We start from the raw sequence: 27,477 nt of genomic DNA on the forward strand, positions 1-27,477 counted from the left end.
CTAGTTACCATTAACCATTCTTCCTTTGTGCGCTCATAGTAATTTATGCTTTGAACCCAAGAACAAGTGCAATCAAAGTGCTCAATAAGTCCTTGTTTCTTCCAATCTTTTGGTTCATTGCTCCCTTCCCCAGCAGAAGGTATTGGTCAGGATATAAGTTTGGCCAGAAGTATCAGATCCAAAAAACTGTGGTTTACACAAGATAATGGTTTATTTCTTTCTTTACATAAAAGCCCAAGCTGATATTGGGCACTGATCTGTGAAATCATCAACAGCCCAGGCTGTTCTGCTGCTCTCCCTAGGCTGGGTGCTGCCTGTGTACATGGCCAGGAAGCGCCCCATCATTTCCACAGTCCAGTTCACGGGAAGTGAGAAGACTGAGAAAGGGAGGAATACCCCTTCCCTTTAACAGCACAACCTGGAAGTTGTGTATATCACTTCTGCTCACATCTCGTTGACCCCTCTCATGGCTGTACCTAGATGCACAGGAGGCTGGGAAACATAGTCTTTATTTTGGGCAGCTGTGTACCCAACTCTGAGAGAAAAAAGAACAGGTACTGGAAAATAACCATCAATCTTTGCAGGGAAGAAAGGGAAAAAAATTCTGACCTTTCCTTCCTTTTTGTTTTTCAGATAAAGAAAGAGATCCCTGAACAGCTGCAGAGGCAGGAACCTTTTAATACTCCAGGGTAAACATGTCTGCCTACAGGAATAATGCTTACGAGGAGGATCCAGCTTACCCTGACTATTATGGGTCTCGGAACCATACTCGGGGGTATTTGAAAACTCAGGATTATCCAGATTCGCCAGGTCCTCCGAACAACTCAGATGACCCCAGCACCAGGAGCAACCCATACTCTGCAGACTCCAGAACAAGTCCAGACTATCCTGGGTCTCTAGCAGAACCAGATTATCCTAGATCTCGGAGGAATCCGTACTACCCCGGCACCAGGAGCAATCCATACTCCGCAGGTTCCGGAAGTCCAGACAATCCCAAATCTTTGGCGGAGCCAGATTATCCCGGATCTTGGAGCAATCCATATCGCCCAGGCTCATCCAGGGAGCCAGACTCCTCTGAATCTCAACGGAATCCTGATTTGGCAGGTTCCAGAGGCAGTGGAAACTACGCAGGCTCCAGAACAAATCCAGCTTATCTTGACTCCTTGGGAGAGCCAGACTACGCTGGAGCTCAGGGCAGCTCTAACTATGCTGGCCCCGGAGCCAATTCCAACCATCCAGACTCCAGAAGGAATCCAGAACGTGCTGGTTCCAGGATCAGTCCGTACATAGACGCTCTGGGAGCGCCTGATTATCCAGATGCTGAGAATCAATCTAGCTATCCAGATTTTCTGGGGGAACCAGACTATCCTGGCGCTCAGGACTATCGGAGCTCTACAAAGTTCTGGGGGGAGCCCGATTACCCAGGTGCTGAGAATGCTCACGATTACGGCTCTTCAGAGAACCCGGAAATGACCAGGGAGTAAGTGCCGGAATCTCCCTCCCCTGGGGATGGAGGATGAAGGCTAGATCATTCAGTCAATTGAACTTGGTTGGCGATGTTTGGGATAAGGACACGTATGATTATTTCCATGACATGAATTTATGGTGAAACTTTCATGCCTACCTGTATACCGCACCTGGTCCTTGGACTCTCAGCCTGAGGCTTCAAGCCCTTACCTGAACATAATCTTTCATCACTTCTTGCTCAAATAACATCCTTCCCAGTCTCCTATTTCTTCCCGTCTAATCCCTGCAAGGCATTTAGATCCCCACTGTTTTGACATTGCTACTTCGCCAATGAGGTTAGGATTAAGATGATGTTTATGAACCCAAACATTTTAACCAGAATTATATCAACAGGAAGGCATTTTTTTTTTTTTTTTTTGCGGTACGCGGGCCTCTCACTGTTGTGGCCTCTCCCGTTGCCGGAGCACAGGCTCCGGACGCGCAGGCTCAGCGGCCATGGCTCACGGGCCCAGACGCTCCGCGGCATGTGGGATCTTCCCGGACCGGGGCACGAACCCGTGTCCCCTGCATCGGCAGGCGAACTCTCAACCACTGCGCCACCAGGGAAGCCCAGGAAGGCATTTTAATCAAGAAAGTCTTCTGAAGGTCTAACTCCATGAAATCCATTCAACTCCTCAGTTTTTTTATACAAGATGATTGAGCCACTCCTGATTTTTTTTCCACTTTCATCTTTATGTTACTGAAATTATTGTCAGAATTGATCACTTTTCATGTTTAGAGTAGATTTGGCTCATTGATCTTCTGCATTGTTGTTTTCATCAAGTTTTATTAATTCGTTTTCGCCTCTAAGGAGGTTTTTTTTTTATTTTAAGTCCAATTTTTCCTGGTTCAGATTTGATAGATCTAACTTTTGTCAAAAAGATTTTAATCTTCCATCAATTTTGGTCATTGACAAATTTTACCAGGTACGGTTTGGGTCGCTGAGTGTTAGTCTTGGGTGACAGTTTTGCCAAACTGCGTTTTTCCTGGGTTAAATTTCTTAATGTTCACGTTGCCAACAAGATGTGATTCTTTATTTATTTTTCAGGTTATTCTTAACCTATAACAAATTTACCATGTGAAATTTCAACCAATACAAGTTTTATTTTGTATGTACTATTTCTACTAGTAATATTTATGAATTCAACAAAGACAAATGGCTTTTATTTACCTCTAGGAACAAGGATATGGGATTTGGGTGCACAGTGAGGTCAAATGCCTACAGGAATAATGCTAAATACAACCTAAATAGGCGGATTACTAGGACCATGTCAAAGCGTCCTCCTTGGTCTTCTCCCCCACTGCCTGGCCCATCATTAAAAATATACCTTTGACCTTGTCACTCCCTTGTTTCTCATCTTCCATTGTTCTTCATAACCTTTGGGAGAAAGACTACACCACTTCACTTGTGAGAACATTGAAGAATGAGGATGCACTGAGCTAATGTAAGACGCCAGCCAAAGCCCAGCCTGACTGACCTCCTCCCACCTCTGCTATCCTCTCCCTACCTGAACCCTGTACTCTAGGTCAGTGGTTCTTGACCTTGGCTGGTGATTAGAATTATCTGATTACCTGGGGAGACTTAAAAATCATACAAATGCCTGGGCCCAACTTTCAGAGATTCTATTTAGTTGTCTGGGGTGAGGCCTGGGAATAGGTATATACATAAAATTGAGAATCATTGCTCCAGGTTAATTGATTTTCATAGCATTCCTTTTATATATTCAACCCTTTCTGGTCTCACATGTTTATTTGTGCTGTTCTTCATCCTTGGAATGCCCTCCTCCTAACTATGTATTAATTTATCCTTCCAATCCCAGCTCAGATGTCTCTTTTCCATGTAGATTTCCCTTCAGACTCCCAGGCCAAATTCTCTTCTCTTTCCTCTGAACTCCTTGGGCCTGTCTTCTTATATTCATCCGTTGCTACTTGTATTATAATTGCTTATGGCTGTGGTTAATAAGCTCAGCCAGACTGTATTGAGAGTTCCTTGAGGGTAGACAACCCATGTCTTTAACTTTGTATTCTCACCCCATTGCCCATGCCTAATACATGGTTGGCATTCAGTCAGCGTTTGTGGGATGAATGAATTGATGGATGGATGGATGGATGGATGACTATCTTTACTATGCTGTTGGATGACTATTGATCCATCATTTTGGGATTTCAGAATGCTCAGCAGAGCATCTTCAGTCCAGCCCTCATTTCACCGTGAGGGTGACAGCCCCTTCGGCACCCTGGGGAGAAAGGATGGAGATTATCCTGAAAGCATTGAAATGAAATCCAGGGAGATGGCAAATCCATATAGCCCCTCTGTGCCAGGTGCTCCTGGCAATGGCTATGGTAAGCATTTGTTAAGAAGAGAATCATATCCTGGGAAGAAAGTAAAATTCAGTGGGCTTGGGACCAATCATTAAAGATCAGCAGGAGAAGAATTGGTTTATTCCTCCTCCTTCAAACACCCACCTTACAAGAGTTGAACATTCAGGGTCTAGAGGAGACAAGCAGTGTCATCAATTATCAAAGCAGGTTGGGCAGGGGTTGTGCCTGTGTGAGGCAATTGATGGTCAGGTTCAGCCCATCGCTGTGATGTGGGAAGATGGACTTAGTGTGGCCAGATCCTCAGATTTTTCTAAAGAAGCCAGAAATCTGGGTTTTTACATGCTCCAAAATAATTTTTTGAATAAATAAATAAAATCCCTGGTGGACTAGATTCAGTATGTGTGGCTGCCAGTGTCCAGCTTTAGCTCAGCACATCCTGCAGGTGTTCAGATGGTCAGCACTTGTATCTTTGGAACCTACTGGGGGCACAGGGAGTTAGAAGTAGCTCTGTTCTCAGGGTTCGTAAAGCCTAAGTGAGTAGGTGACACCAACACATCAAGACTAAAGAAAATTAGCAAACAGACTGACAATATGTGAAAAATCACGTCGTTCTCAGAATCTGCTGTGTGTGAAGGTTTAGCTCTAGGAGGTAAAGGAGATTCTACCAGTTCTCATCTTCCGGAAGAAAAAAGGGACTTGTTGTCTGATAGAAGAAGCCAGCTCATGGCACAAGTCAATGTTATAGGAATTCAGAGCCCGTGAGAGCTGGAAAAAGGAGTGTTCAGTCATGAACAGAGTGAGGGACCCAAGTGTTGGTTGGTGCAGATGGAAGACTGCTCAGCCCTGAGGGGGTGGGTGGGGAAGGGATTGAAGAAGGCAGGGAGGAGGGGTGGGATGCATCGCCATGCACTAAGGAAAAACGCGGACTCTTACACATTTGCATAGACAGCATTAACTTGGGCTATTCCGAACCTTTATGCCAGGCATTCTCAGTGGGGCATATCAATCCCAAAGGGTGAAAATTTATTGAAAGGCCACAAAAAACCTTCCTTTTTTATGTATAAAGCAGATATGCATACAGTATATGTATATAGTTGTACGTATATCTGTGGCATTAAAATATCATGGGGGAGGGCATAAAGGAAGAAATGTCTAAAAAGGCTACTTACGTGGCCAGTAATGAAAAAAAAAGATTGAGAAACACTGCCCCACCCCAATGCAAACAGAGCTAATAACGCCCAGCGGGTTTTGAGTGTTTCCCATGTCCTGGAAACCCTGCCAAGCACTTTACTTTTACAGTCTTCTTTCATCTGCGGCCACCTTTCAGACAGACACTACAGCTCTCCATGTTACAGAGGGGAAAACTGAGGCTCAGAGAGAAACGCGCCCAAGGTCACCCAGCTACTAAATCAAAAGAGCCAGTGTCAGAATCTAGTCTCTCTGACCCTGCATTACTTCTGGGTAGGATCAGGGCAAAGGCGGATTCCTGACCACCAAGCTCCATAGAACACTGGAATTAGAAAGCTACTTTAAAAAAGTGGTCACGTAAAGTGTGGCTTCCTTCTCTGGGCTCCTTGTAGGACCAAGGTCGTTGTGCCGGCATTCACTTGTCCAGTGCTATGCCATCCTGTTAGACTATGCACTCCTTAAGGAGAACCCATTTCATCCATGTATCCTCCAAGGCTCTATGTGATTTTCCTAGTGCCTAGCATACAGCTGGTGCTTGAGCAATGCTAACTGAATTAGTAGCAACAACTGTAAGGGATGTATCAGTTGGCTATTGCCACAGGAATGCTTCATAACAAACAACTCCAAAACCCAATGTTGTAGATAAGCATCATTTATTTCTCACCCACACATCTGTGGGTTTGCTTGGAGTTTGACTGAACCAGGCTGGGTTTGGCTGTGCCTGATTTGAGGTCACAGATTCTATTTAGGTCTAGGGTCCTTCTTGACCCAGTGAGCTAACCTGGGCCATTTTCTTCCCATGGCATAAGCTGGAAGCAGAAACAAACGATGTCTCTGAGTCCTTGACTTGGAACTAGCAAACTGTCACTTCTACCATGTTCCACTGGTTAAAGCAAGTCACATGAGCAAGCCCAACTTCAATGGAGGTTTCCAAGGTGGAGGAAGTGTAATATTTGCTGAAAAACAATTAATTTACCACAATAGTTAATATATATTAAGAATTTGTTATGTTCCAGGATTACTTTAAGCACTTTACGTGTATTAACTGATTCAATTTCCCCAACAATCCTATGCAAAGGTCTTATTATTATCCCTGATTTACAGACTCTGAAGCTCAGAGATGTTAAGTAACATGCCAGAGAGCACGCAGCTAGTAAGCAGCAAAGCCAGGAACTGATCCTTGGCAAGAAGTTCCAGAACCTCCTGCAGTATAATTTTGTACATCTCCATCAAAATGTGCTCCATTTTCTCTGTTGAGGAGTTTAGCCTTCATTGTTTACCATGAGTTGAATAAAAATATACTGAAATGTGACACTGTCATGTAGATGCTGAAAGTGGACTCTGTCCCTAAGAAAATCAGGCCAAATTTCAAATTTATTCACGTGTCATCATAAAATGCTAGAACTAGAAGGAAACTTTGTAATCACCTAGAAAAGTTTTTTTTTTTTTTTTACTCAATTTTTAGAAGTCTTATTTTTTTTACAGAAGTTTTAGGTTCACTGTAAAATTGAGGGAAAGGTAACAGAGATTTCCCACATATCCCTTGTCCCACATGTGCATGGCCTCCCCTGTTATCAGAGTCCCCCACCAGAGTGGGACATTTGTTACAATTGAACCTACATTAATAAATCATTATCACCCAAAATCCATAGTTTACAATGGGTTCACCTTGGGTTGTGCATTGTATGGGTTTGGACCAATATATAGTGACATGTAGCTATCATTATGGTATCACACAGAGTATTTTCACCATCCTAAAACCCTCTGAGCTCCATCTATTCATCCCTCCCCCTCCAGACAAGTATTTTTCGAACTCTGATTTGTGACCCATTAACAAGTCTTACTGACCACTGTGTGCTCAGTAACATCTAGTGTGGTAGGATTAATTGTCTCTTGTCTCTTCATTCCAGTGAACCCTGCTTATGTGGGTGACAATGGCCTCAGCCAAGCTTATGGAGAACCCCCCTTGTCTGGACACGATTGGCATAAGTCACCCCAAGGTAAGGCTTAAATGGACAGTGACCAAAAATGTCAACCCTAAAGAAGGAATGTGTTCAAGGCAATGCGGACATTGCCATTTCCTCTTGGCCTCTGGTGTGCTAACTGATGCAGTACTTCCTTAATTTATCATAATGGGGTTTTCTTTTATTTATTTATTTTTGGCTGCGTTGGGTCTTCGCTGCTGTGCGCGGGCCTTCTCTAGTTGCGGAGAGCGGGGGCTACTCCTTGTTGCAGTGTGCGGGCTTCTCATTGCAGTGGCCTCTCTTGCTGCTCTAGGCACGCAGGCTTCAGTAGCTGTGGCACGTGGGCTTCAGAGTTGTGGCACGTGGGCTTCAGAGTTGTGGCTCGCAGGCTCTAGAGCACAGGTTCAGTAGTTGTGGCGCACGGGCTTAGTTGCTCCGCGACACGTGGGATCTTCCCGGACCAGGGCTCGAACCCATGTCCCCTGCATTGGCAGGCAGATTCTTAACCACTGCGCCACCAGGGAAGCCCAGGTTTTCTTTTACACGTGCAGTTTTTTCTCTTTTGGATATCAGGGTGTCTTCACTAGGACTCTTCTGGTTGCAAGTGACAGAAACCCAACCCACCCAGGCCCAAGGCTTGTGTGGTGGGAAGGATATGGAGAAACAAAGAATTGAAGGTAGAATTACCTTCCAGCACCTAGGACAGTGCCTGGCACACAGTAGGTGCTCAGAGATATTTGTTGTATGAGTCACAGGAACCAGGGCCTGAGTCTGAAGCCAGGGGCTCGGGGCCACCTGGATTCTTTTTCTCCGTCTATTTCGCATCTTTGCTTCATGCAGCTTCTCTTTAAACTTCACCTCATACATCTCAACCAGTCAGGCTTTCCCTGCAGGCCAGGGAGTGTGACAGCAGCAGCCCTAGACACACACACAGCTCAGCAATGTCATGGAAAGTCTTCCTTTCTTTCTAGGCCTGTGAGTCAGTGCTGAGGAGACTCTCTCCAGCCCCATTTGGGACACATACCTACACATGAACCAATCATTTTTACATAGGAAAGAAGGCTGGGTCACATGTCCATCCCGTGCCTAATACATGTGCTGGTGAGGTGGCAGTGCCTTGAGCCAAATTTTTCTGAATAATCATCGAATTATGATGACAGTGGAGGGTAGGAGTAATCAGATTGGAGAAGGCTTTTTTTTTTTTTTTGGAGAAGGCTTTGAGATCAGTTAGGAAGCGCTATAAGGATCACTGTGTGCTGTGGTGAAGGTCTGAGCAGAGGCAGAGGCTGAGAAATAAAAAAGCATTAGAGGAGAGAGGCCAGGGAATACTGGAAGTTAAAGGCAAACCTGTGAAAAACGAGGAATAAACCGAAGAGGTCCTCTAAGTAACAACGCAAGTTGCGGGGCCCCATGACTTAAAACCATCCCTCACCTTCTGACCCCCTAGGGTGGATGATATCCTGTAGCCTCATTCTCTAAGAGCCTTCTCAAGGAGGCCTGTACCTTTCAAGGGGTAGGTGTTGCTACTTGGGAGAGAAAACCATGGGGATATAAACAGTCATGCTCTCCATTTGGTTCCCACGAGAGCAGGGAATGGCTTTAACTACTGGGGAAAAAGAAATGCTTTTAAACCTCCTAAGATGCTCTCTCTGGCCAGCATGAAGTTTAGGGCCTCTGGGTGGAGTGCCCAGGAGGCAGAGAGAAGTAAAGAAATAGAGGACCCAGAGATGAACCTGGCTTTCTGCACCATTTTGCTTTGCACCAGTTCTGATTCTCAAATCATTTATAATTAATCGGTGGACAGTCTCCTGATAGAGTGTCACTCTGATGTATCATGCCCACATCTAGGACGTGCCTGGCACCTAGCAGGTACTCATAAACATTCATTCATTTATGAATGAATGAATGAGTGATACCTCAGCATCTTGTTACAGGAGAGGACCAGGGTGAAGTGATTAAAAGGCCCTGCTTTGGGACCAGACAGACCTGGGTTTGATCCCTAGCTCTGCTACTTGCTGGTCTTGTTACCTTAGGCAAATTACCTTTTGGGGCCTCAGTTTTCTTATAAAATGGGGTTTATTATAGTATTTATTTTGTAGGGTGATTGTGGAAATTAAATAATATACTCTAGGGCTTCCCTGGTGGCGTGGTGGTTGAGAGTCTGCCTGCCAATGCAGGGGACACGGGTTCGTGTCCCGGTCCGGGAAGATCCCACATGCCATGGAGCGGCTGGGCCCGTGAGCCATGGCCGCTGAGCCTGCACGTCCGGAGCCTGTGCTCCGCAACAGGAGAGGCCACAACAGTGAGAGGCCCGCGTACCGCAAAAACAAACAAACAAACAAAACCTGTGAATGGGGGGGGAGGCTCTCTGTGGTTGTCATCACTTTTCCTGGAGGTTCCTCACAATGCCAGTGTGACTGCTGTAGGAGGTCTTGGGAAGCCCACCCTGGTGGAGAGTAAGGCTTGGAGGAAGCCAGAGATGCTGTCTGGTGACCAAGTGAATGAAATCATCGTTGAGGTTGAGAATGTCCCATCTGGGGTCCAAAGCCATCCATCTTCAAGTCAGATTGTTCCAGAACAGACACTGGCAAACTCAAGCTTTAGTTTGGTCTCCTCCATTTCTGACATTGATGTGACAGACTCTCAGATTTTCAGCAACTGGAATGACAAAAAGGGCAAGCAGTTCTTACGGTTTTCAGCACCTGTGAATGAATCGTTTTCCCAGACCCTTCATAGCTCAGACAGCATGGGCTTAGACACCCCTTGTACTTCACATGAGAACATCCAAGGTAGTGAGACCCTGGGGCAGAGGAGTTAGAACGGGAACGGCACCTTCCAAGTTGCCCACAGGGTTTTGGTTTTAAGACTTCGAGGAGGGTGATGGTTTGGTGGGTGAGCTGAGGATGCTCGAGACCGCGGAAGGGGTCACTTTGAGAACGTCTGATACCCGAGAAGGAGTTTACCTTGATCAAGCTCGTTTCATGTGCCCAGTGTTCTGCCTTTTTGTTACCCATCGAGTTTAGTTTTATTTACTTGCCACGTTCCACACCCGTGAGGCAGGCATGCCTGTCATTTCCATTTGCTTGATGAGGACCCTGAGGTTCAGGGAAGTCCAATGATGTGGCAGATCTGGGATCACATGCAGGTCTGCCTGACTCCCAAGCCTGACACCTTAACCACCGTCCTGTCCTGCTTTGGTCCCATCGCTCTCCACTCTGGATTTGGCAACAAGGGATGCCTCTTTTGTCAAGTCCGCCGTGAAACCGGGTTTTTTCCTCTTCCCTCCTTCGCCTTTCTTCCTTTCTGTCTACTCCCACTTCCCTCTCAGGAGACACTCAAATTCCTCGTCTTCAGCCGAGTGATTTGGTGGCCCTCTTCTGGGCACTCTCCCTCCACCTCAGCTATGTCACTGAAATGAGGAGTTCCGAGCAGCTCCCTAATAGGGCCAGGAGCCAGCCTGCTCCCGGCCACCGCCCCAGCGGGCCCCCAGCTGCCCCTCCACTGCTACTGGAGTGGGGGCAGCAGTGCCAGGCATCACACGTGGACACACCACCCAGAGCGAGAAGGGTCTGCCTTTTCCATGTTTTTTGAGCCTTGCTTTTTTGAGAGGGAAGAAATCTTTTCCAAGAAACTCCTCAGCAGACCACCCCTCACAGAACATTGGCCAACGTGTCACATGCCTGGGCCTGAACAGGTCACCTGCAAGGGGGCTGGGACCATCAAGATAGGCTTGGATTCACTGGGATCTGTCTCCCGTGCCTGGAGATGGGTCCCACCCTGCAGAAGCCCAGGGCCGTGGGAGAGAGGGCTGTAGATTTCTGAACCAGATCGGGATTCTGTCAAAAAGGAGAGCTGACTGCGGGATAGATGACCAACAATATTTGCCACGCTGACGCAAAGTGGGAATTTGAGTTCTTGGGAGAGGAGGGGGGAGTCCTCATCTTCCAGCGGATGGAGGAACACAAGACAACTGTCCAGAAAAGTCAAGAAGATGCTTGGGCCTGGAGTGCAGGGGGCAAGAGGAAGCCATGCGGGAAATTACAGAGGGAGGAGAGCCAGGCCGACCGAACATGCTGGGTCTCATCAGCTTTGCTGACTCTTCCTTGTCATGCGAAAAAGGAAAGCACTGAATTAGAATTGCGTGCAAACCATCATATGCTTTGGCTTCGAGATTTCACACGTGTACATGCTGTCTTCTTGTTTTTATTTGTGACTTTGGGGATCACTGAGTACACATATTCTTCTTTCTTTGTGATCTTATAAAAACATGCTCTATCTTCAGCACCATATTTCAAATGCTATTATTCTGTTAAAGGAGAAAAAAATTAAACTCCATTTTTTTTTCTGCAGGACAAAAGTTAATCGCATCTCTGATACCCATGACATTTAGAGACAGAATTAAAGCTATCAGGAATCAACCAAGGACCATGGAAGAGAAAAGGAACCTTAGGTATGGACAAAACGCTTTTCTTCTTGCCCGGATTTCATGGAAACCTCAATCTTCTACTTTTGTCCCATGTTGGAAAGATAAGAAATAAATAAGTGCAAGAGAAGAGACAATCTCCCTACCGAAGAATTCCACACAGTCTGTGTTGGTTGCCTGGAGTGTGGGCTGTGCTTAGTGACCTTCTTCCTGGGAGCAGAGCATGCAAAGGGGGAAGTAGCTTCCCAGGGGTGAAGTCAGGCTAACACTGCCAGGTGGTCAAGGTTAACATTCCCAGGGAAAGTCATGTGACCAGAAGGAGTTCCCCTCTGTGGTACCCTCTCCTAAAACCAGCAACCCTAGTCTAACCAGACAAAATAATCAGGCAAACCCCAATCGAGGGACATTCTTCAAAGTACCTGAGGAGTATTCCTCAAAACTGTCAAGGTCATCAAAAAGAAGGAAAGTCTGAGAGACGGTCACAGGTTGAAGTGTTCTGAAGAGACATGACAACTAATGCAATGTGGTTTCCTGCATGGGTCCTGGAAATGGCACCTGTGGAAAAACTAGTAAAATCGGAATAGTCTGGAGTTTAGGTAAAAGTTAGACACCAGTGTTGGTTTCTTAGTTGTGACAGACCTACCATGGAAATGTAAGATGTTAAAGGGGGGAAATGGTGAGTAGTAGATGGGAATTTTCTGTTCTCTTTTTGTAACTTCTCTGTAAATCTCAAACTACTGTTTAAAAAAAAAAAAGGTCGGGGGGTGGTGAGGGGAGGGAGTTCCCTGGTGGTCCAGCGGTTAGGACTCGGGTGGTTTCACTGCTTCGACCCAGGTTCAGTCCCTGGTCAGGGAGCTAAGATCCTGCAAGCCACAAGGCGCCGGGGTGGGGGAGCACAAAACCCAAACAAACAAAACCTCGGAAGCTTTCCAAGCCCAGGAATTCAAAAACAAGAGCAAGGGCTGTTTAAGCCTTCAGCCCTTCTTACATTTTCCATTCCTCAGCCTTTTTCTTTTTGCCATTTGTAGCAGTTGTCAGAGACTAGTAGAGTAGATAATAAATAATAATTATTTAATAAATAATTCAATGACGCAATTGTTCTGAGGTTCCAGGTCTGGCAGGGGTGATAGATTGGTCAACAAGTAACTTATAAATGACAGAAAGAAAATCAGGCCAAATCAAGGTGGAAGGAGTTTGCAGGGGGAGGATTAGGAGAGAGATAGTTCCCTTGGGCAAAGCAGGGGGGCATCTGTGAGCTGAGCCTTGGAAGATGGTGATGTGGTGATGGACCTCTGGGGTGGACAAAAGAGAGCCAGGAAGGGGGCAGAGCAAAGGAGATGCCATGAGTTCATGGAGAAGTAAAGAGAAAACTGAGGCTGGATCTTTTTGAAAACACTCTTCCGTTTCAAACTCTGCATGGCCTCCTCCGTCACAGAGCGTGGGCCTTGTATGGCCCGAAAGACTTTACAGCAGGATTTTCAACCTGACATTTGGGTCTGGATCATTCTCTGCTGTGGGAGGCTGTCCTGTTCACTGTAGGGTGTATAGCAGCATCCCAAGTCTCTACCCACTAGATGTCAGTGCCCCCACCCTACCCCCAATTTGACAACCCCAAAAGTCTCCAGACTTACCCAAATGTCCCTTGGGGGCAAAATCTCCTAGGTTGAGAACCACTGACTTATAGGACCTCACCCACCTACCTACGGTTATCACTCACACCCTTCTCCCTTCCCCCTTCCCCCACTCATTCCATTCCAGCTGTCCTGGACTCCTTGGGGCTTTGCACTGGCTGTTTCCTATATTCAGACACTCCCTTATCCATAGACTAACCCCTCTTCTCCTTCAAGACTTGGCGCAAACACTTTGTACTATTCAAATTGTACCACGGTCTTCACCCCAGCATTTCCCACCTCCTTACTCTGTTTTTCGATTTTCTTTCCCATAGTACAACTCACCTTCTATTATCCTATATCATTTACCCACTCTATTTCTATATTTATTGTTTATTTTCTTTCTCTTCCAACCAAGATGTCTGCTCCATGAGCTGGGGAAATCCGTCTCTACCTCACCCCCTGGGACCATGCCTGGCACATCTCAGGCGCTCAGGAAATATTTGGGGAATGAATGCAAAACAACGTTGGTGTCTCTCACTTTCTTCTGCTCTTTCCCACAGGAAAATGGTTGACAAAGAGAAAAGTAAGCAGCCCCATCGTATCCTGGAGTTCAACGGCTGTGCTCAGTGTCTGAATTCCATTTCATTGGTAAATCGGTCTTTACCGCGGTCTGTAAATGGGCACAGAGTAGGGTGAAACCAGGGAGGTGGGAGAGTAAGGATGAGAAGGGACCCACAGGGAGGAGGAGCCAAAGTTCATGGTTGTTTCCTTGAAAGACGTAGAAACTGGGTCAGTCTGGGTGTGGGGAAAACAGGCAGGCATGGGAAGGCCTAAGAGGTTGCTGAGTTATCTGGGCAACTTAGCCACTGTGAGTGTCACCCTCACTAGTAAACCTGGGAAGGTAATAAATAATAGCACTCACCTTAGGGGGTGGTCCTGCGGATTAAATGAGATACCGTTTGCAAATGCGTCGAGCATGGCGCCTGGCACATCCTACCGCTCTAGAAACAGTGGCCATTGTCGCTATTATGGAGCCTGCCCAGTAGATATTTGTTGAGGGACGGTCCAGCCGCGCACGTTGTGTCTACCCGCAGGCATACCGGAGATCCAAGAACAGTCTGTCGGAACTGTTCAATTCCATCAGCCTGTGGCAGAAGACGCTCAAGGTCATCGGAGGCAAGTTCGGCACCAGCGTCCTCTCCTATTTCAACTTTCTGCGGTGGCTTTTGAAATTCAACATTTTCTTGTTCATTGTGACCTTCAGCTTCATCATAATCCCTCAGTTAACCATGGCCGAGAAGAACCACCTCCAATTCACTGGACTGGAATTTTTAACTGGGGCTGTAAGTGCACCATCCCCTGCCCAGAGTTCACACCTTGGAGACACAGGCACAGGTCTGTCCGTCACCCTTCCAGGCCTCATTTTACCTGGGAGTCAACTGATGGGGAAAGAGGGTGTTTAAAATGATTTCTTTTTTTCCCCCAAAGTAACATATACACAGCCTAGTAGAATTTCTGTCTCCTGAGGTGAACATGTTAACAGTTTTTGTTGTCCAGAATCCTCTTCTCTGCACACAAATGGACACATTGTGCATGGACATACGCATTTTTTTTTAACAAAAGATGAATTATTCCTATAGACTGCCTACGACTTGCTTTCTTCCACCTAATATGTGGTGGACATCTCATATTGATGTTCACAGATCTACCTTTTCTTTCTTATTTTTCTTTCTACAAAATACAGTCCTCCTTAAAAAAAAAATTCCTAGTACAGAAGAGAACAAACTAAGAGAAAGTCTATCTTACTCTCCTTCTTTTGTCTAACTCTCCAGTTTGGAGTGTACCTCTGTCCACCATTTTTCTTTCTATACAGTCATAGATACATAGGTAGATAGATAGTTAAACTTTTTTTTTTAAAATAAAAGAAGATGAGATACTACAAATCTTTCTTTGCAACTTTTTTTTTTTTTGCATTACTATGAATCTTGAGCATGGATATACATCCATATTATTCTTTTTATTAACAACCACGGTATATCTACCCAGCTGCCTACTGAAGCACATAGCCCCTGCCTTGTGAGTTTACCTTCTAGAAGCGATTTCTGCCACTGAGATTCTGTGGATAGACAAACTACAGCCCAAGAACCAAATCTGTATAGCCTGCAAAATAAGATTGGTTTCCATGTTTTTAAATGGTTGGAAAAAAATGAAAAGAAAGATAACATTTTGTGAAACATGAAATTTATATGAAATTCAAATTTCGGTGTCTTTTCGGTTAAGTTCTTTTGGAACACAGCCACAACCATTTGTTTCCGTGTCTGTGCTGCTTTCCTGCTACAATAGCAGAGGTGAGCAGTTATGGGCTGGCCAAGCCCAGGATATTTACTATCTAGCTCTTTACAGAAAGAGTTTGCCTACTCTTGTAGTAGAGCATTCACAGTAAGGTTCCTCCATTCGTCTTTCTTTTTTCTTTTTCTATTAAAATTTTTTTCCTTGGGATAGACACATTCAAATGGAATTATTGTGTCAATTTATCCTTCACTTTTTCCTCATTATTGTGTATATTTGTATATATGAAACATTTTATTATGAAAAATTTCAAACATACAGGAAAATAAAGAGTAGTAAAATAAACACCCAAAGACCCATTACGTAGATTTTAAATTGCTACCATTCTCCCAAATTTGTTTTTTGAAGTATTTTACAGTAAATCACAGACATCAGCTGAATTTCTTCAACATGCATCTCTGGACAATAAGGACATTTTCCTGCAGGCATATACATTATCACACCTAGCAATATTAAAAGTTAATATCATCTAAAATCCAGACCATATTCATATTTTCCCAGTTGTCCCCCAAATGTCTTTCATAGCTTTTTGTTCAGGCCAGGATCCAAGCAAAGACCACACTCTCTTTGCGTTCAGTAGTTTTTCTCTGAAGTCTTTATTAATCTAGAATGATATCCTCAGTCCCTTCCTCCTTTTTTCTTGACATGGGCTTATTGCAGAAACCAGGCCAGTTGTCATGCAGATTCCAATGTTCTACCTTCTGCAATTGTCAAATTGTTTCCTCCGGGTCTCTCTAATTTGTTCCTCTAATTTATACAGACTCCTTATTTCTTGTAAATTGAAATTTAGACCTAAAGGCTTGATTTGTTTTGTTTTAAACCTGTTTGACCATAATACTTGTTAGAGGACAGAGGCACGTAATGGCTGGCTGGCCTGCTTTTAATCATGCTTGGCTTGGTCACTGGGTCTGGGTGGTGACCGCTGGGTCCCTCCATTGTAAAGTTATGCTGGTTTGAGATTCCTTTCCACCTCTGAGAGCCTAGTGATAAGACGTCTAGGTTCTCAGTGGCCTTGGGTGCCTCGTTCCTGGCAAACAAAATGTCTACACTGACCAGTGCAGGCTTCTTGCCTATGGAAGAGGTCAACTGTGCAGACCATAGTCATTCATTGTTTTCTCAAGAGATCCACCTGACCTGTGGTTTATTGTCCCTTTCAGGGTTATTTTAGGGACACAGTGATGTACTACGGCTTTTACACCAATACTGAAAACCAGCATGGGAGTAGTGGGACCTCCTACAACATGCAGTTGGCCTACATCTTCACAGTCGGAGCATGCTTGGTTGTCTGCTTTTTCAGTTTGCTCTTCAGGTATAGAATGTCTGCATTTTCTGATTCTAAGCTGTTTTTAGATTTAGGCAAAATTCAAGAGACTCAAAAGTTACTGGAGAAACAGTTTCTCTGAAATTTCAACTTTCTATTGCTGTCTTATCATTCCTTGTCCTAGAACATAAAGTATAAGTTGGGATAGAGGAAAAGAAGTTTTCATGTGCTTTTAAAGAAATTGGTCAGTCTGAAAATAAGGATGCAATGACTCAAGTAGTTTTGACTGACCGTTGTCAACTGACAATTGTCAAAGAGGAGGTACAGATGTTCAATCTGTTAAACCTATTGTTTACTAGGTCTTTGAAACAAAGTACCACAGACCAGGGGGCTTAAACAACAAAAATTTTTCTTCTCAAATTCTGGAGGCTAGAAGTCCAAGTTCAAGGTGTCAGCAGGGTTGGTTTCTCCTGGGCCTCTCTGCTTGGCTTGCGGACAGCTGCCTTCTCACTGTGTCCTCATGTGATCCGCCCTTGGTGCATATCTGAGTCCTAATATGCCCTTCTTATAAGGGCACTAGCCATACTGGATTAGGGCTCACCTAAATGATCTCACTTTAACTTAATTACCTCTGTAAAGACCCTATCTCCAAATACAGTCAATTTCTCAGGTACTAGGGGTTAGTACGTCAACATATTAATTTTTAGAGGATACAATTCATCCCATAACAACCTCACTGCCAGCACGATAATCCAAAATAAAATAAGATTGTTTTTGTCCTATCAAACTAGGAAATGTTTCTGTTTCTTAAGCTGTTATTACTCAGTGGTGGCAAATTTTGGAAAGGTAATGTCCATTTTACTCAGTATTTTTTACATGCCAGGCTTAGTGCTAAGTGCTTCCTGGGCTGGATTTCACTGAATCCTACTGACATCTCCATGATAATAACAGCTGCCTTTATCGTGTGCGTACTGCCCTGAGGGTTACATTGACTTGTGGTGGGCTGAATAATGCTCCCCCTTTCAAAGATGTCCATGTCCTAATCCCCAGAACCTGTGAATATGTTACCTTATCTGGCAAAAGGCATTTTGATTGATGAAATTAAGGATCTTAAAATGGGCTAATGTAATCCCAAAGTCCTTGAAAGTGGGAGGCAGGAGGCTCAAAGTCAGAGAGAAAGTGGAATATGCTACTCTTCTGGCTTTGAAGATGAAGGCGCCACAAGCCAGGGAATGTAGGCAGCCTCTAGATGCTGGGAAAAGGCAGGGAAACATATTCTCCCTTAAAGTGTCCAGAAGGAATACAACTCTGCCAATACCTTGATTTTAGACCCATTTTCTGATTTCTGACCTCCAGTAAGAATAAATAAGTGCTGTTTTAAGCCAGTAAGTTTGGGGCAATTTGTTATAGCAGAAACTAATACAACCCCCATAATAACTCTGTGAGGTGTGAACTATTATTCTCCCCATTATATGGAGGTGGAAGCTGAGGGTCAGAACAGTTAAAATGACAAAATCCCCCAGTTAGCAATCTGGGATTACAAAGTCAGATCCCAAAGCCAGCGCTCCTGACTACTCTGTTTGCTGTTGCCCTGTTCCAGAAGAACCTGGGGCTAACTCTTCCATGTTGCCTTTCACCATTAATGCTGGGACTCTTCTTTGCTATACTCCCTGCACCCCCAATGCCTGTCCTAATAACCTCTGGGTATTTTGGTTCCTGCCTTCCCTAGCATGGCCAGGTATTTCCGGAACAACTTCATTAACCCGCACATTTACTCCAGAGGGATTGCTAAACTCATCTTTTGCTGGGATTTCACTGTCACTCATAAGAGCGCTGTGAAGCTGAAACAGAAGAATCTAAGCACTGAGATCAGGGTAAGGCAAGCTAGCTTTACACCCCTTCCCATGGCCAGTCATCTTTCCTCCTTCAATATGTCTGTAACTTTTCTTAAAGTACTAATGAATTATTTTTTATTCTCCATGATATTGGCAAAAAAAACCTAAAACTATTTTAAATGCCCAGGGCTGGTGACGGCGTAGGGAAATGGACATTTTCACACAACGTGGTGTCTTTGTTATTGATACAAGCTTGCGGGAGGGCAGTTTAACAATTTATAACAAAGGTCTAAATGTAAATACTTCTCGACCTCACAGTTCCGGGTTTAAAGTTTTATCCAGTGGTTTTCAACTCGGAGTGGTTTTGCCCTGGGGACACAGGGCAACGTCTGGAGGCTCTTTTGGTTGTCGCAGCCAGGGAGTGTGTACTCCCGGCACCTCGTGAGTAGAGGCCAGGGACGCTGCTCAACATTCTGCAGTGCACAGGACAGGCTCCCTGTCACAGAATTATCAAACTCTGAATGACAATAGCGCTAAGGTGGACAAACCCCGGTCCATAGAAGAAAATATCAAAAAAAAAAAAGAGCAAGCAGAATTTATAAACGAAGGGGCTTTGACAAGAGGGTTCCCTGGCGTAGACACACAGCCTTATTCTTCAAGGAGGTTCTGTGGCCTCAATGTATTTTCCCAAGATCATGGTCCCAATCTCTGTTTCTCTGAGATGGAAAATGTATTTAATGAAGTGATGGGGGTCTTGCCCATTCGAGATTTTCCCACAGGTCTCCTAATCCAAGTTCCTTGTGCACTTACCCCCTCTTTCCTGTGGATCTGGGGTGGATTTGTGTCACTAGGGGCAGCAAGACCTGGGGGCGAATCTTTGCTGACAGTGGAGTGGGTCTGCGGGTGAACTTGACTTCCTTGTGTTTACAGGAGAACCTGTCAGAAATCCATCAGGAGAATGTCAAGTTAACACTCAATCAGCAGTTGATTCGCTTCTCTGCCCACCTGGCAGCCTGGGTTGTCTCTATTGGAGTGACCATTGCCTGCTGTGTAGCCGTTTATCACCTGGCTGAGAAGAACACAGAGGTAACCAGAGAGGCAGGAACTCCAGGGTCCAGAGCACAGAGAAGCGGGTGAAGGGATGGGATGCAGGAGGGGGAGGGGAGGGGAGAGCCCACCACTCAAACTGGGGTCGTGGCCAGCAGCATCCGCACCAGCGGGAAGTTTGCTAAAAAATGCAGAATCCTGGGTCCCTCCCTTGACCCATGATCTGCATCACAAGAACATCCCCAGGTGACGTGTGTGCACACCTCAGAGTGGGAAGCTGGGCTAGTGGAGAGATGGGAACTTTGGCCGCAGCCCTGGGGTCAGGTTCTGGTTTCCTCCTTTATTATTATATCCCTAATGTCTCTCATAGCCCCTGGCACCGAGTAGACACTCAATAAGTATTGTGAACCGACGGAATCTGGCAAGTGATTTACTCTTTCTGAGCCCCGGATTCCTTACCTGTAAACTGGGAATCCCTGCTGTGCAGGTGTGTGGTCAGAACCAGAGAAAAGTTACGGGGAGAGTCTCCTTAGTGCCTGGTACCCTGGGTGATTGAAGGAATGTTAGCTTTTTCTTTTTCTTTTCTTTTTTTAATGATATGAACTCTGAGACTAATTGACTGGGTGGACAAAGTACTGTTTTTCTGTAGATTTCAGTCTTCTGGGAAATGGGGCTAATTTTAGCCCATTTTGCCCACCCCTAGAATTGTGGTGCAGGTTGGTCTGATTGTGTCACTTTCTTTAATGGCTTCCCATTACTCTAAATATAAAATCTATCCTCCGTGGCATGATTGATAGATCTTTTGTGATGTGACCCCTGCCCACATCTCTAGCCTCAACACCTCACAGCCACCCATATCTCACACCAGCAACACTAAATGGTGTGTCCAGAGTTCCCTGAACACACCATGTTTTTCCTCATCTCTGGATGGGAAACATTCATCCTGCACTGCCCTCCCCCACTTCCCTTCATCTGGCAAACTCCTCCTTTTCTTCCTCTCGACCTCAGCGTGAGTGACACTTCCTCCAGGAAGTCTTTTCTCAGCATCACTACCTTTACTAGATTGAGTTAGGTGTGCCTGACTCTGCAGTCTTTCCCTGTGCGCTGGTCACATGCAGCATCGAAAATGCTTGTTTATGCAACTGTCTCTTCAAAAGAATAGCCAGGCACCTGGCCCAATACCTGGTACATAGTAGGTGCTCAACCCAATGGATGAAAAACCGAAGGAGGCAGCAGGAAAATGGGTGTGAGATTATATAAACCTAAGGCTTTGTCATCAACCATATTAAGGATTGCTCTGAAAGAGACAAAAGTGAATCACAGTCCTGTGGGTCTGGCACTGCCTACCTAGGGTGGAAGCTGTGACAGGGCAGTTGTAGGTATAAAGGAGACTTCTGAGTTTCTCCTTGACCTGGAAGGTTTGCTTCACACTCACCTGAAGTGAAGGAGGGCATCTAAGGAGGAGAGGAGGTAGAAGTGGAATCATTCCCATTGTTTGAACATCTTCCTGTGCCAGGCAGGATCAACCCTCTGCACAACTCCAGGAGTCGCATTCACTGGCAGCTACAGTTTCTCACGAATGGCGCCCCCAGCTGTGTCGTTTAGCAGCCCTGCGGCTAGACGTTCCCTTATTTGGTCTCACTTAATTCTTACAGTGTCTCTGTGGGTTACGTGATAATCTCCCTATCATGCAGACTGGCACAGAGGCTCAGAGAAGCTATGCATCTGGTTCGAAACCTTGCAGCTTATAAGCATGGGGAGGGGGCAGCATTTGACCCTAGGTTACTCTGGCTCCAAAGATACTGCCAGAATTACGTGTGGTGCTTTCAAAACCATCCAGAGGTAGATAGAGGCAGAGTCAGGCCTGGGGGTGGGGAATGGGAAACTGTCAGACATCAAATAAATCCACTGGAATCCCTTACCCCAAGGGCGTCTGGCAGAGGGGCAGCCCAGGCTTCCCTCCAGCCAAACACCTGAAGGCAGGGGCGCCCCTCTGACCCTCCTACAAATGTGCAGCAGGTGCTAGCAGAGGCTCCCCTTGCCCCTAATTCAGCATCTGAGGACAGGCGAAGCCGGGTGAAATGAACAAGGGCATGCAGGAGAGGGGAGGAGAAATTCCCTTGTGTGGTAGCTTCAGTGACTCAAGCTTTTGCTCCAAAGGCCAGGAGCACATTCTCATTCTTCCAAACCTCTTGGTAAGGAAAGTAAAGTCACAGAATGGCTGTTGGAGCTCAGGTCCCTGAGTCTGATAGACCAGGGTTCGAATCTGCCACTTCCTAGCTGGGTGACCCTGGGCAAGTATCTTCACCTCTCTGAGCCTCAGGTTGTCCATCAGTTAAGTCTATTAACACCCACCTGCTGGGCTGTAGTGGGAATTAAAGCATCATGTGGGTAATTCTCGGCCCAGGGTAAGTGCTGGATAAATGGTACCATAATAGCTAACCTCAGAGGATCTACTTCTGCGGTTTTCCCATCGTGACGATGGGAGTGGGAGGGTCTTCTGAGTCAGGCAGAGAGGGGTCCAGTGTACAGTTGGCATCTTGATTCTCTCCCTCCATCCCCTGTAGTTCCTGGCGAACCACGGGAACCCCTGGGCGGTACTGTTACTGCCTTTCGTTGTGTCCTGCATCAACCTGGTCATGCCTCGCTTCTACTCCATGTTCAGGCTGGTGGAGCGCTATGAGATGCCAAGGCACGAAGTCTACAGCCTCCTGATCCGGTAAGTGTGGCTATCACTCCCCACACCAGCTTCCATTTTTATGGAGGGAAATGGATGGAAGCTAGAAAGGGTTACACTCAAGTATCAAAGTTCTGTTTTCCAGAAAGAATTTCAAGAGTAAAGTGTGTTTTTATGGTATGGGTTAATAGCCATGAAGTCCAAAGGGCCCTGAGGAAATACAGTTATTGAGTACATCTGCCTTTTGCTCAGAGTAATAGCTTATCTTTCCTAATTGCTCCCAGCCTGAGGATTAACATAGTTCTCAGTTATGAGATGTACAGATGGGCAGGTTGTGCACTGCACAAATGTTCTTGGCTAAGGCGTTGTGCGGGGACTGATATCATCCAGTGTTCCGATGAGTCAAACGGTGAGGCTAAGTACCCACCCACTGAATCATCCGGGAGGAACAGGTGCATTTTTTTAGTTCATCCACCCAAATGGAAGTGGAGGGGTTGCTTTTTGGCAATTCATTGGCTGGGAAGGGGTGGCTTGTTGTGATTCCCACAAAGGCACTGTATGTGCTAGAGGTGACCCCAGAGTTTTGATAAACAGAGTATAAAACTACCCAAATTGTGTCCTTATTGCTTCTTCCTGGCTAGTGCCCTGACCAGTTCCTGGTTACGGTGGTGTTTATAATGATAAGGCTGTACATGCAGACTGACTTTCCTTATTGATCAATTCCAGAGCCGTTACCTTACCATGGCCTCTGAGATCTGGCTCCTGGCCAGCTCTCCAACTTCATTTTCTGCTTCCCCCCCTCCTTCCTCAGTGCCCCCAGCCTTACTCACCTTCTGATTGTTCACAAACATGCCAAACTGCCTACCCACCTCAGGACCTTTGTACTGGCCATTCCTTGCTCCTGGAATAGCATATCTATGCTTATGTCTATGTTTATAGTTTCTTCATACAGATCTTAAACATTTCTGTTACCCTTAAATTTGTAACAAGCATATTTTAACACACGCATACACATATATACACATATATGTTTTAGATCAGCAGTTAGCAAACTACAGCCTGCAGGCCCAGCCTGCCTCCCATTTTCATAAATAAAGTCTTATTGGAGTGCAACCATGTCCACTATGGTTGCTTTCCTGCTACAACTGCAGAGTTGGGACACAGACTGTATGGCCTGCAAGGTCAAAAATATTTACTGTCTGGCCTTTCACAGAAAAAGTTGGCTGACTTCTAAGATTAATGTTTAGAGTTAATCTATATATGTATTATTCTCCTGAGGAAAAAAATCTGAGAAAGCCTTCACTTCTACCCACCCTACACGTCTGGGTGCCTCCTTTCAATGGTTAGAAACAATTGGGATTTTGCGTGTGTGGTTGAAGAAACCATTTTAAATGTACAATTCAGGGGCATAAAACAATTTTTTTGGACATACACATTGTTTGACTGGCTTCTTTGCTCACCAGTGTTTGTTAAATGTATCCTACTTACAACTTCCTCGTTTTACAACAGACGATAAGACATCATTTTAGAGTAGATATCAGGATGGTCCGCCTTCGAAGTACTTCCACGTTCCCACATGTCTTTTATTTTGCCTTTCTACTTGAATGTGGGTTTGAGTGGACCAAAGACTCTGTATTCTAACTACCTCTTCTGAGGTCTGCAGGTGTTGCTTTGAGGTTTTCTGACATCTGGCATGGTCAAACAATCACCCAGTTGCCCTTTCCAGACACTTCGTATCTGCTGTCTCTAAGCTCCGGGCATCCTCAGAACTACCACAAGCTCTGAGGAAGTCCTCTGCCAAATTTGTTCATATTTTTATTTCTGCTTTCTATTTTCCATAAATTCCTCTGTATTTCTGGTCTGTCCTTGGTGACGTGTTTTCCTCTCCTTTATGGGTCTTTTAGCTTTTAACTTTTCTATCATTTCAATGGAATTTGGATAGAGAGGTGGTAGGCATGTATGCTCAGTGTGTCATTTTGATCTAATCCCTTTATCTAATTTGCATTTTTCTGATCCCAACAGAGATTCATTCTCTTTTAATATATATTAGCCCTACGTATTGCTTCATAAAATATTTAAGATCTTCTCTACACGCAGAGAAAATGAGAAAGCTCAGAAACAGACAATCATTCTGACCTATGATAAGCTTCTCCTGGCTTAGAAGAGTGTGTTTTCTAGTTTAACCTGGAGTTATACTGCAGTAAATGTATATAAAGTTCTGACACCCATTCTGATGTGTGGGGTTTTCCCACATCACTAAGCCATTCTCCACTATCAGTTGGTGTCCTATAATTTAATTCAACTCTGATACTATCTACCTGGAGATAGCGTCAGATCCCACAAGGTAAGGGCTCAGTTCCACAAGACTGCCCCCACCCCTACTTCAGATGCCAGTCGCAAATCCATGTGGTCACCCGGGCTTCTGACCGACTAGCTAGAGATCGGAGGTTCCAACGAACTTCTCCTCAGGTTTGATTAGTTTGCTAGAGCGGTCCACATAATTCAGAGAAACACTTTACCTACTAGATTACTGCTTTATTATAAAAAGATATAACTCAGGGACAGCCAGGTAGAAGAGATATGTAGGGCAAGGTTTGGGGAAGGGGTGCGGAGATTCCTTGCCCTCTCAGAGATTTCCACTCTCTCCAAATATTGTCCTGTCACCAATCCGGAAGCTCTCTGAACCCCCTCCTTTTGGGTTTTTATGGAGGCTTCATTACATAGACGTGATTGATTAAATGATTGGCCACTGGTGGTTGAACCCAATCTCCAGCCCCTCTCCCCTCCCTGGAGTCTGAGATAGGCAAGCTGAGTTCAGAACTTCTAATCACAAGATTGGTTGTCATGGCAACCAGCCCCTAACCTTAATAGACCTCGGGGCTTCCCAACAGTCACTTCATTAATATAACAAAAGGCACCTTGATAGCTCTCCTCATTTAGAAAGTTCCAACGGCTTTAGGAGCTCAGTGCCAGAAAAGGGAAAGAAGACCAAACACATATTTCTTATTGTAAATCACAGTATCACTGTATACTAAGGTGTTAATCCAGTTGCTATTGAGGGTCTACTATAGGCTAAGCACTGGGTAAGAGGTTTGGGATCTGGAGTTGAAAAGACAGATCCTGTCCCTTTCTTCACAATGTTGTCTAGCGCAATGGTTCTCTACTTTTAGCATGCACCAGAATTACCTGGAGGGATTGCTGGGCCCCAACCCCAGAGTTTCTGATTCAGCAGATCCGGGTTGGGGCCAGAAAGTGTGCCTTTCTAACAAGTTTACAGATGCTACTGCTGGTCTGGGGACCACACTTTGAGAATCACTGGTCTAGTGGTGCATGATTCTTGACACACCAAGGCTGAAGACTTCTTAAAACCAGAAGGTATTGATTTAGGCAAAGTGACTGGGTTTAAGACCTTAGGCTGTTCAATCAGAGGGTCCTCGGTTTGAACCTTTGCCATCCCCCTAAACAGTGTGATCTCATACAAGTTATTTCATCTCTCTGCGTTTCAGTTTCCTCATCGGTAAGATAGGCATAAAATACCACCTACCTGATGATAGAGTTGTAAAGATGAAGAGGGATGATTTGGTAAAGTGCTTAGCACGTTTACTGTCCATGGTAGCACCTGATGAATAGTATGTGTATGTACTACTGTTACAGTGAGAAATGAAATCAGGCAGTTTGGAGATACCTAAAAGAAGGTGTATCAGTCAGAATAAATGAGGTGAAACTGTGGTAACAAATATCCCCCACCTCGAGCTCTCAGTGGTCTAGAATACAAATGTTTATTTCTTGTCCATGCTACATGCCCATCGTGGGTTGGCAGGGGATTTCTGCTCGTGTTAGTCACTCAGGGGTCCAGGCTGAGATTGCAGCAACCATCTCAAATACTTCTGATTGTCATTCCAGAGGGAAGACAGTGAGTCTTGAACAGTCTCACTGGCATTTAAATGCTCTAGTCTAGAAGTGACACAAAATGACATACATCATTTCTGCTCACAACTCATTTGCCAGATCTAGCCATATAGCCCCACTCAACCACAGGGGGGCAGGAATTTCCATCCTACTGTACGCCCCAAAGGAAATATTGGCAAACAGCACTGATGACTGCTGTGGAGGGTAATGGTAGTTGTTTTCGCTTCTGTTTTTTAGAAACATCCTTCTGAAATTATCAATCGTTGGAATTCTTTGTTACTATTGGATCAACATTGTGGCCCTGGCTGGTGAAGAGGTGAGATTTCCATGCTGTTTTGCCTTAAGCTTGCCTTTGACCGCCAGGGAGGAAGTGAGCTTCTCAAGAGCTTCTGCTTATGATATTAGAGCAGATATCATGTTATTTTTCCATCCATCTGTCCATCTACTTATCCATCTATTCATCTAATCATCCATCAATTCTTCCATCCATCCTTCCATCCATCCTTGGGCCGTACACCTGAAACTTTCCTCATTCAGCCAAATCTAAAAGCTCTCAATCCATCAGCTCATAGCACTGACTTCCTACAGAGGTAGCTAACCACCAGTTTCATAAGCTGATTAATTCAACCTTCCCGTTTGTGCTGGTCTGCTAAACCTCTAGGCCACTTTCTTAATCAAGAAGATATTAATTGATTTTTCATAAGGTTAATAAGCAAAAGGAGTGGAGGCATTATTCGCCATTGACACCTCCTGCTCTCCTTGGTTAAGAAACGGGATCCAGAAGGCATAGAACAAAGAAGAAAAATGTTAAAGGGGAGAGCTAGTGAGAAGGGAAAGTTTGGGTACCTGAGGAGGGCAAGCCTTAATGGGGGAAGAAGGAGCACAGGAAGAGAATAAACATTCTTAAAAACAAATTCACCCTAAAGGTGCATTTCTGTTGAGAGTGGGTCTGCTTTTCTGGGCACACAAAAACTCAGTCAAATTAAGCCACCAGCCACATTCTTAGGAGCACAGGGGGCCAGGAACAGATGGGAACTAAGTGGAGACAACAGCCTCCTCCCACATCCCAAATCTTGTTTGCCTTCCAGTGTTGGGAAACCCTCATTGGCCAAGAAATCTACCGGCTCCTTCTCATGGATTTTGTGTTCTCTTTAACTGATTCCCTCCTGGGGGAGTTCCTGAGGAGGTAAATATTTGTTTGTCTCCGAGTAATTATATCTGACGTTGTAACCAGAGCCATAGTCCTGGCTGAGCATGAAGTGTGGGTCCCTTCTGTACTCTAAGTGTATGTTGTTCTAAGTCTGCCTATTGTCCTTTGAAATATTGTTTTCTTCTGAATTAACTGAAATTTCATCTTGACCTGACAGTCCTGTTGTCAAAGTT

General features: G+C 45.1%; 1 protein-coding gene across 4 annotated transcripts in view; it reads left to right on the forward strand.

The window, feature by feature from the left end:
• The first annotated feature begins 695 nt into the window (after positions 1–695).
• Positions 696–27,477, forward strand: part of TMC5 (transmembrane channel like 5) — a 39,107-nt gene continuing 12,325 nt past the window's right edge. For 2 of the 4 annotated variants that reach the window (XM_027098084.1, XM_027098086.1), the window contains exons 1-12: positions 696–1,480; positions 3,677–3,849; positions 6,927–7,016; positions 11,331–11,430; positions 13,577–13,664; positions 14,111–14,359; positions 16,523–16,674; positions 18,356–18,500; positions 19,392–19,547; positions 22,076–22,227; positions 26,332–26,410; positions 27,183–27,280. In XM_027098084.1, the coding sequence (XP_026953885.1) occupies positions 696–1,480; positions 3,677–3,849; positions 6,927–7,016; positions 11,331–11,430; positions 13,577–13,664; positions 14,111–14,359; positions 16,523–16,674; positions 18,356–18,500; positions 19,392–19,547; positions 22,076–22,227; positions 26,332–26,410; positions 27,183–27,280 (2,267 nt within the window). Of the gene's footprint in view, positions 1,481–3,676; positions 3,850–6,926; positions 7,017–9,459; positions 9,770–11,330; positions 11,431–13,576; positions 13,665–14,110; positions 14,360–16,522; positions 16,675–18,355; positions 18,501–19,391; positions 19,548–22,075; positions 22,228–26,331; positions 26,411–27,182; positions 27,281–27,477 lie in introns of those variants that run through there. The other 2 variants (XM_027098085.1, XM_027098087.1) reach the window with 2 other exon arrangements.

Source organism: Aethalodelphis obliquidens, unplaced genomic scaffold (assembly GCF_003676395.1).
Source record: "Aethalodelphis obliquidens isolate GAN/ISIS:26980383/991018 unplaced genomic scaffold, ASM367639v1 scaffold120, whole genome shotgun sequence".
Lineage (NCBI taxonomy): Eukaryota > Metazoa > Chordata > Mammalia > Artiodactyla > Delphinidae > Aethalodelphis > Aethalodelphis obliquidens.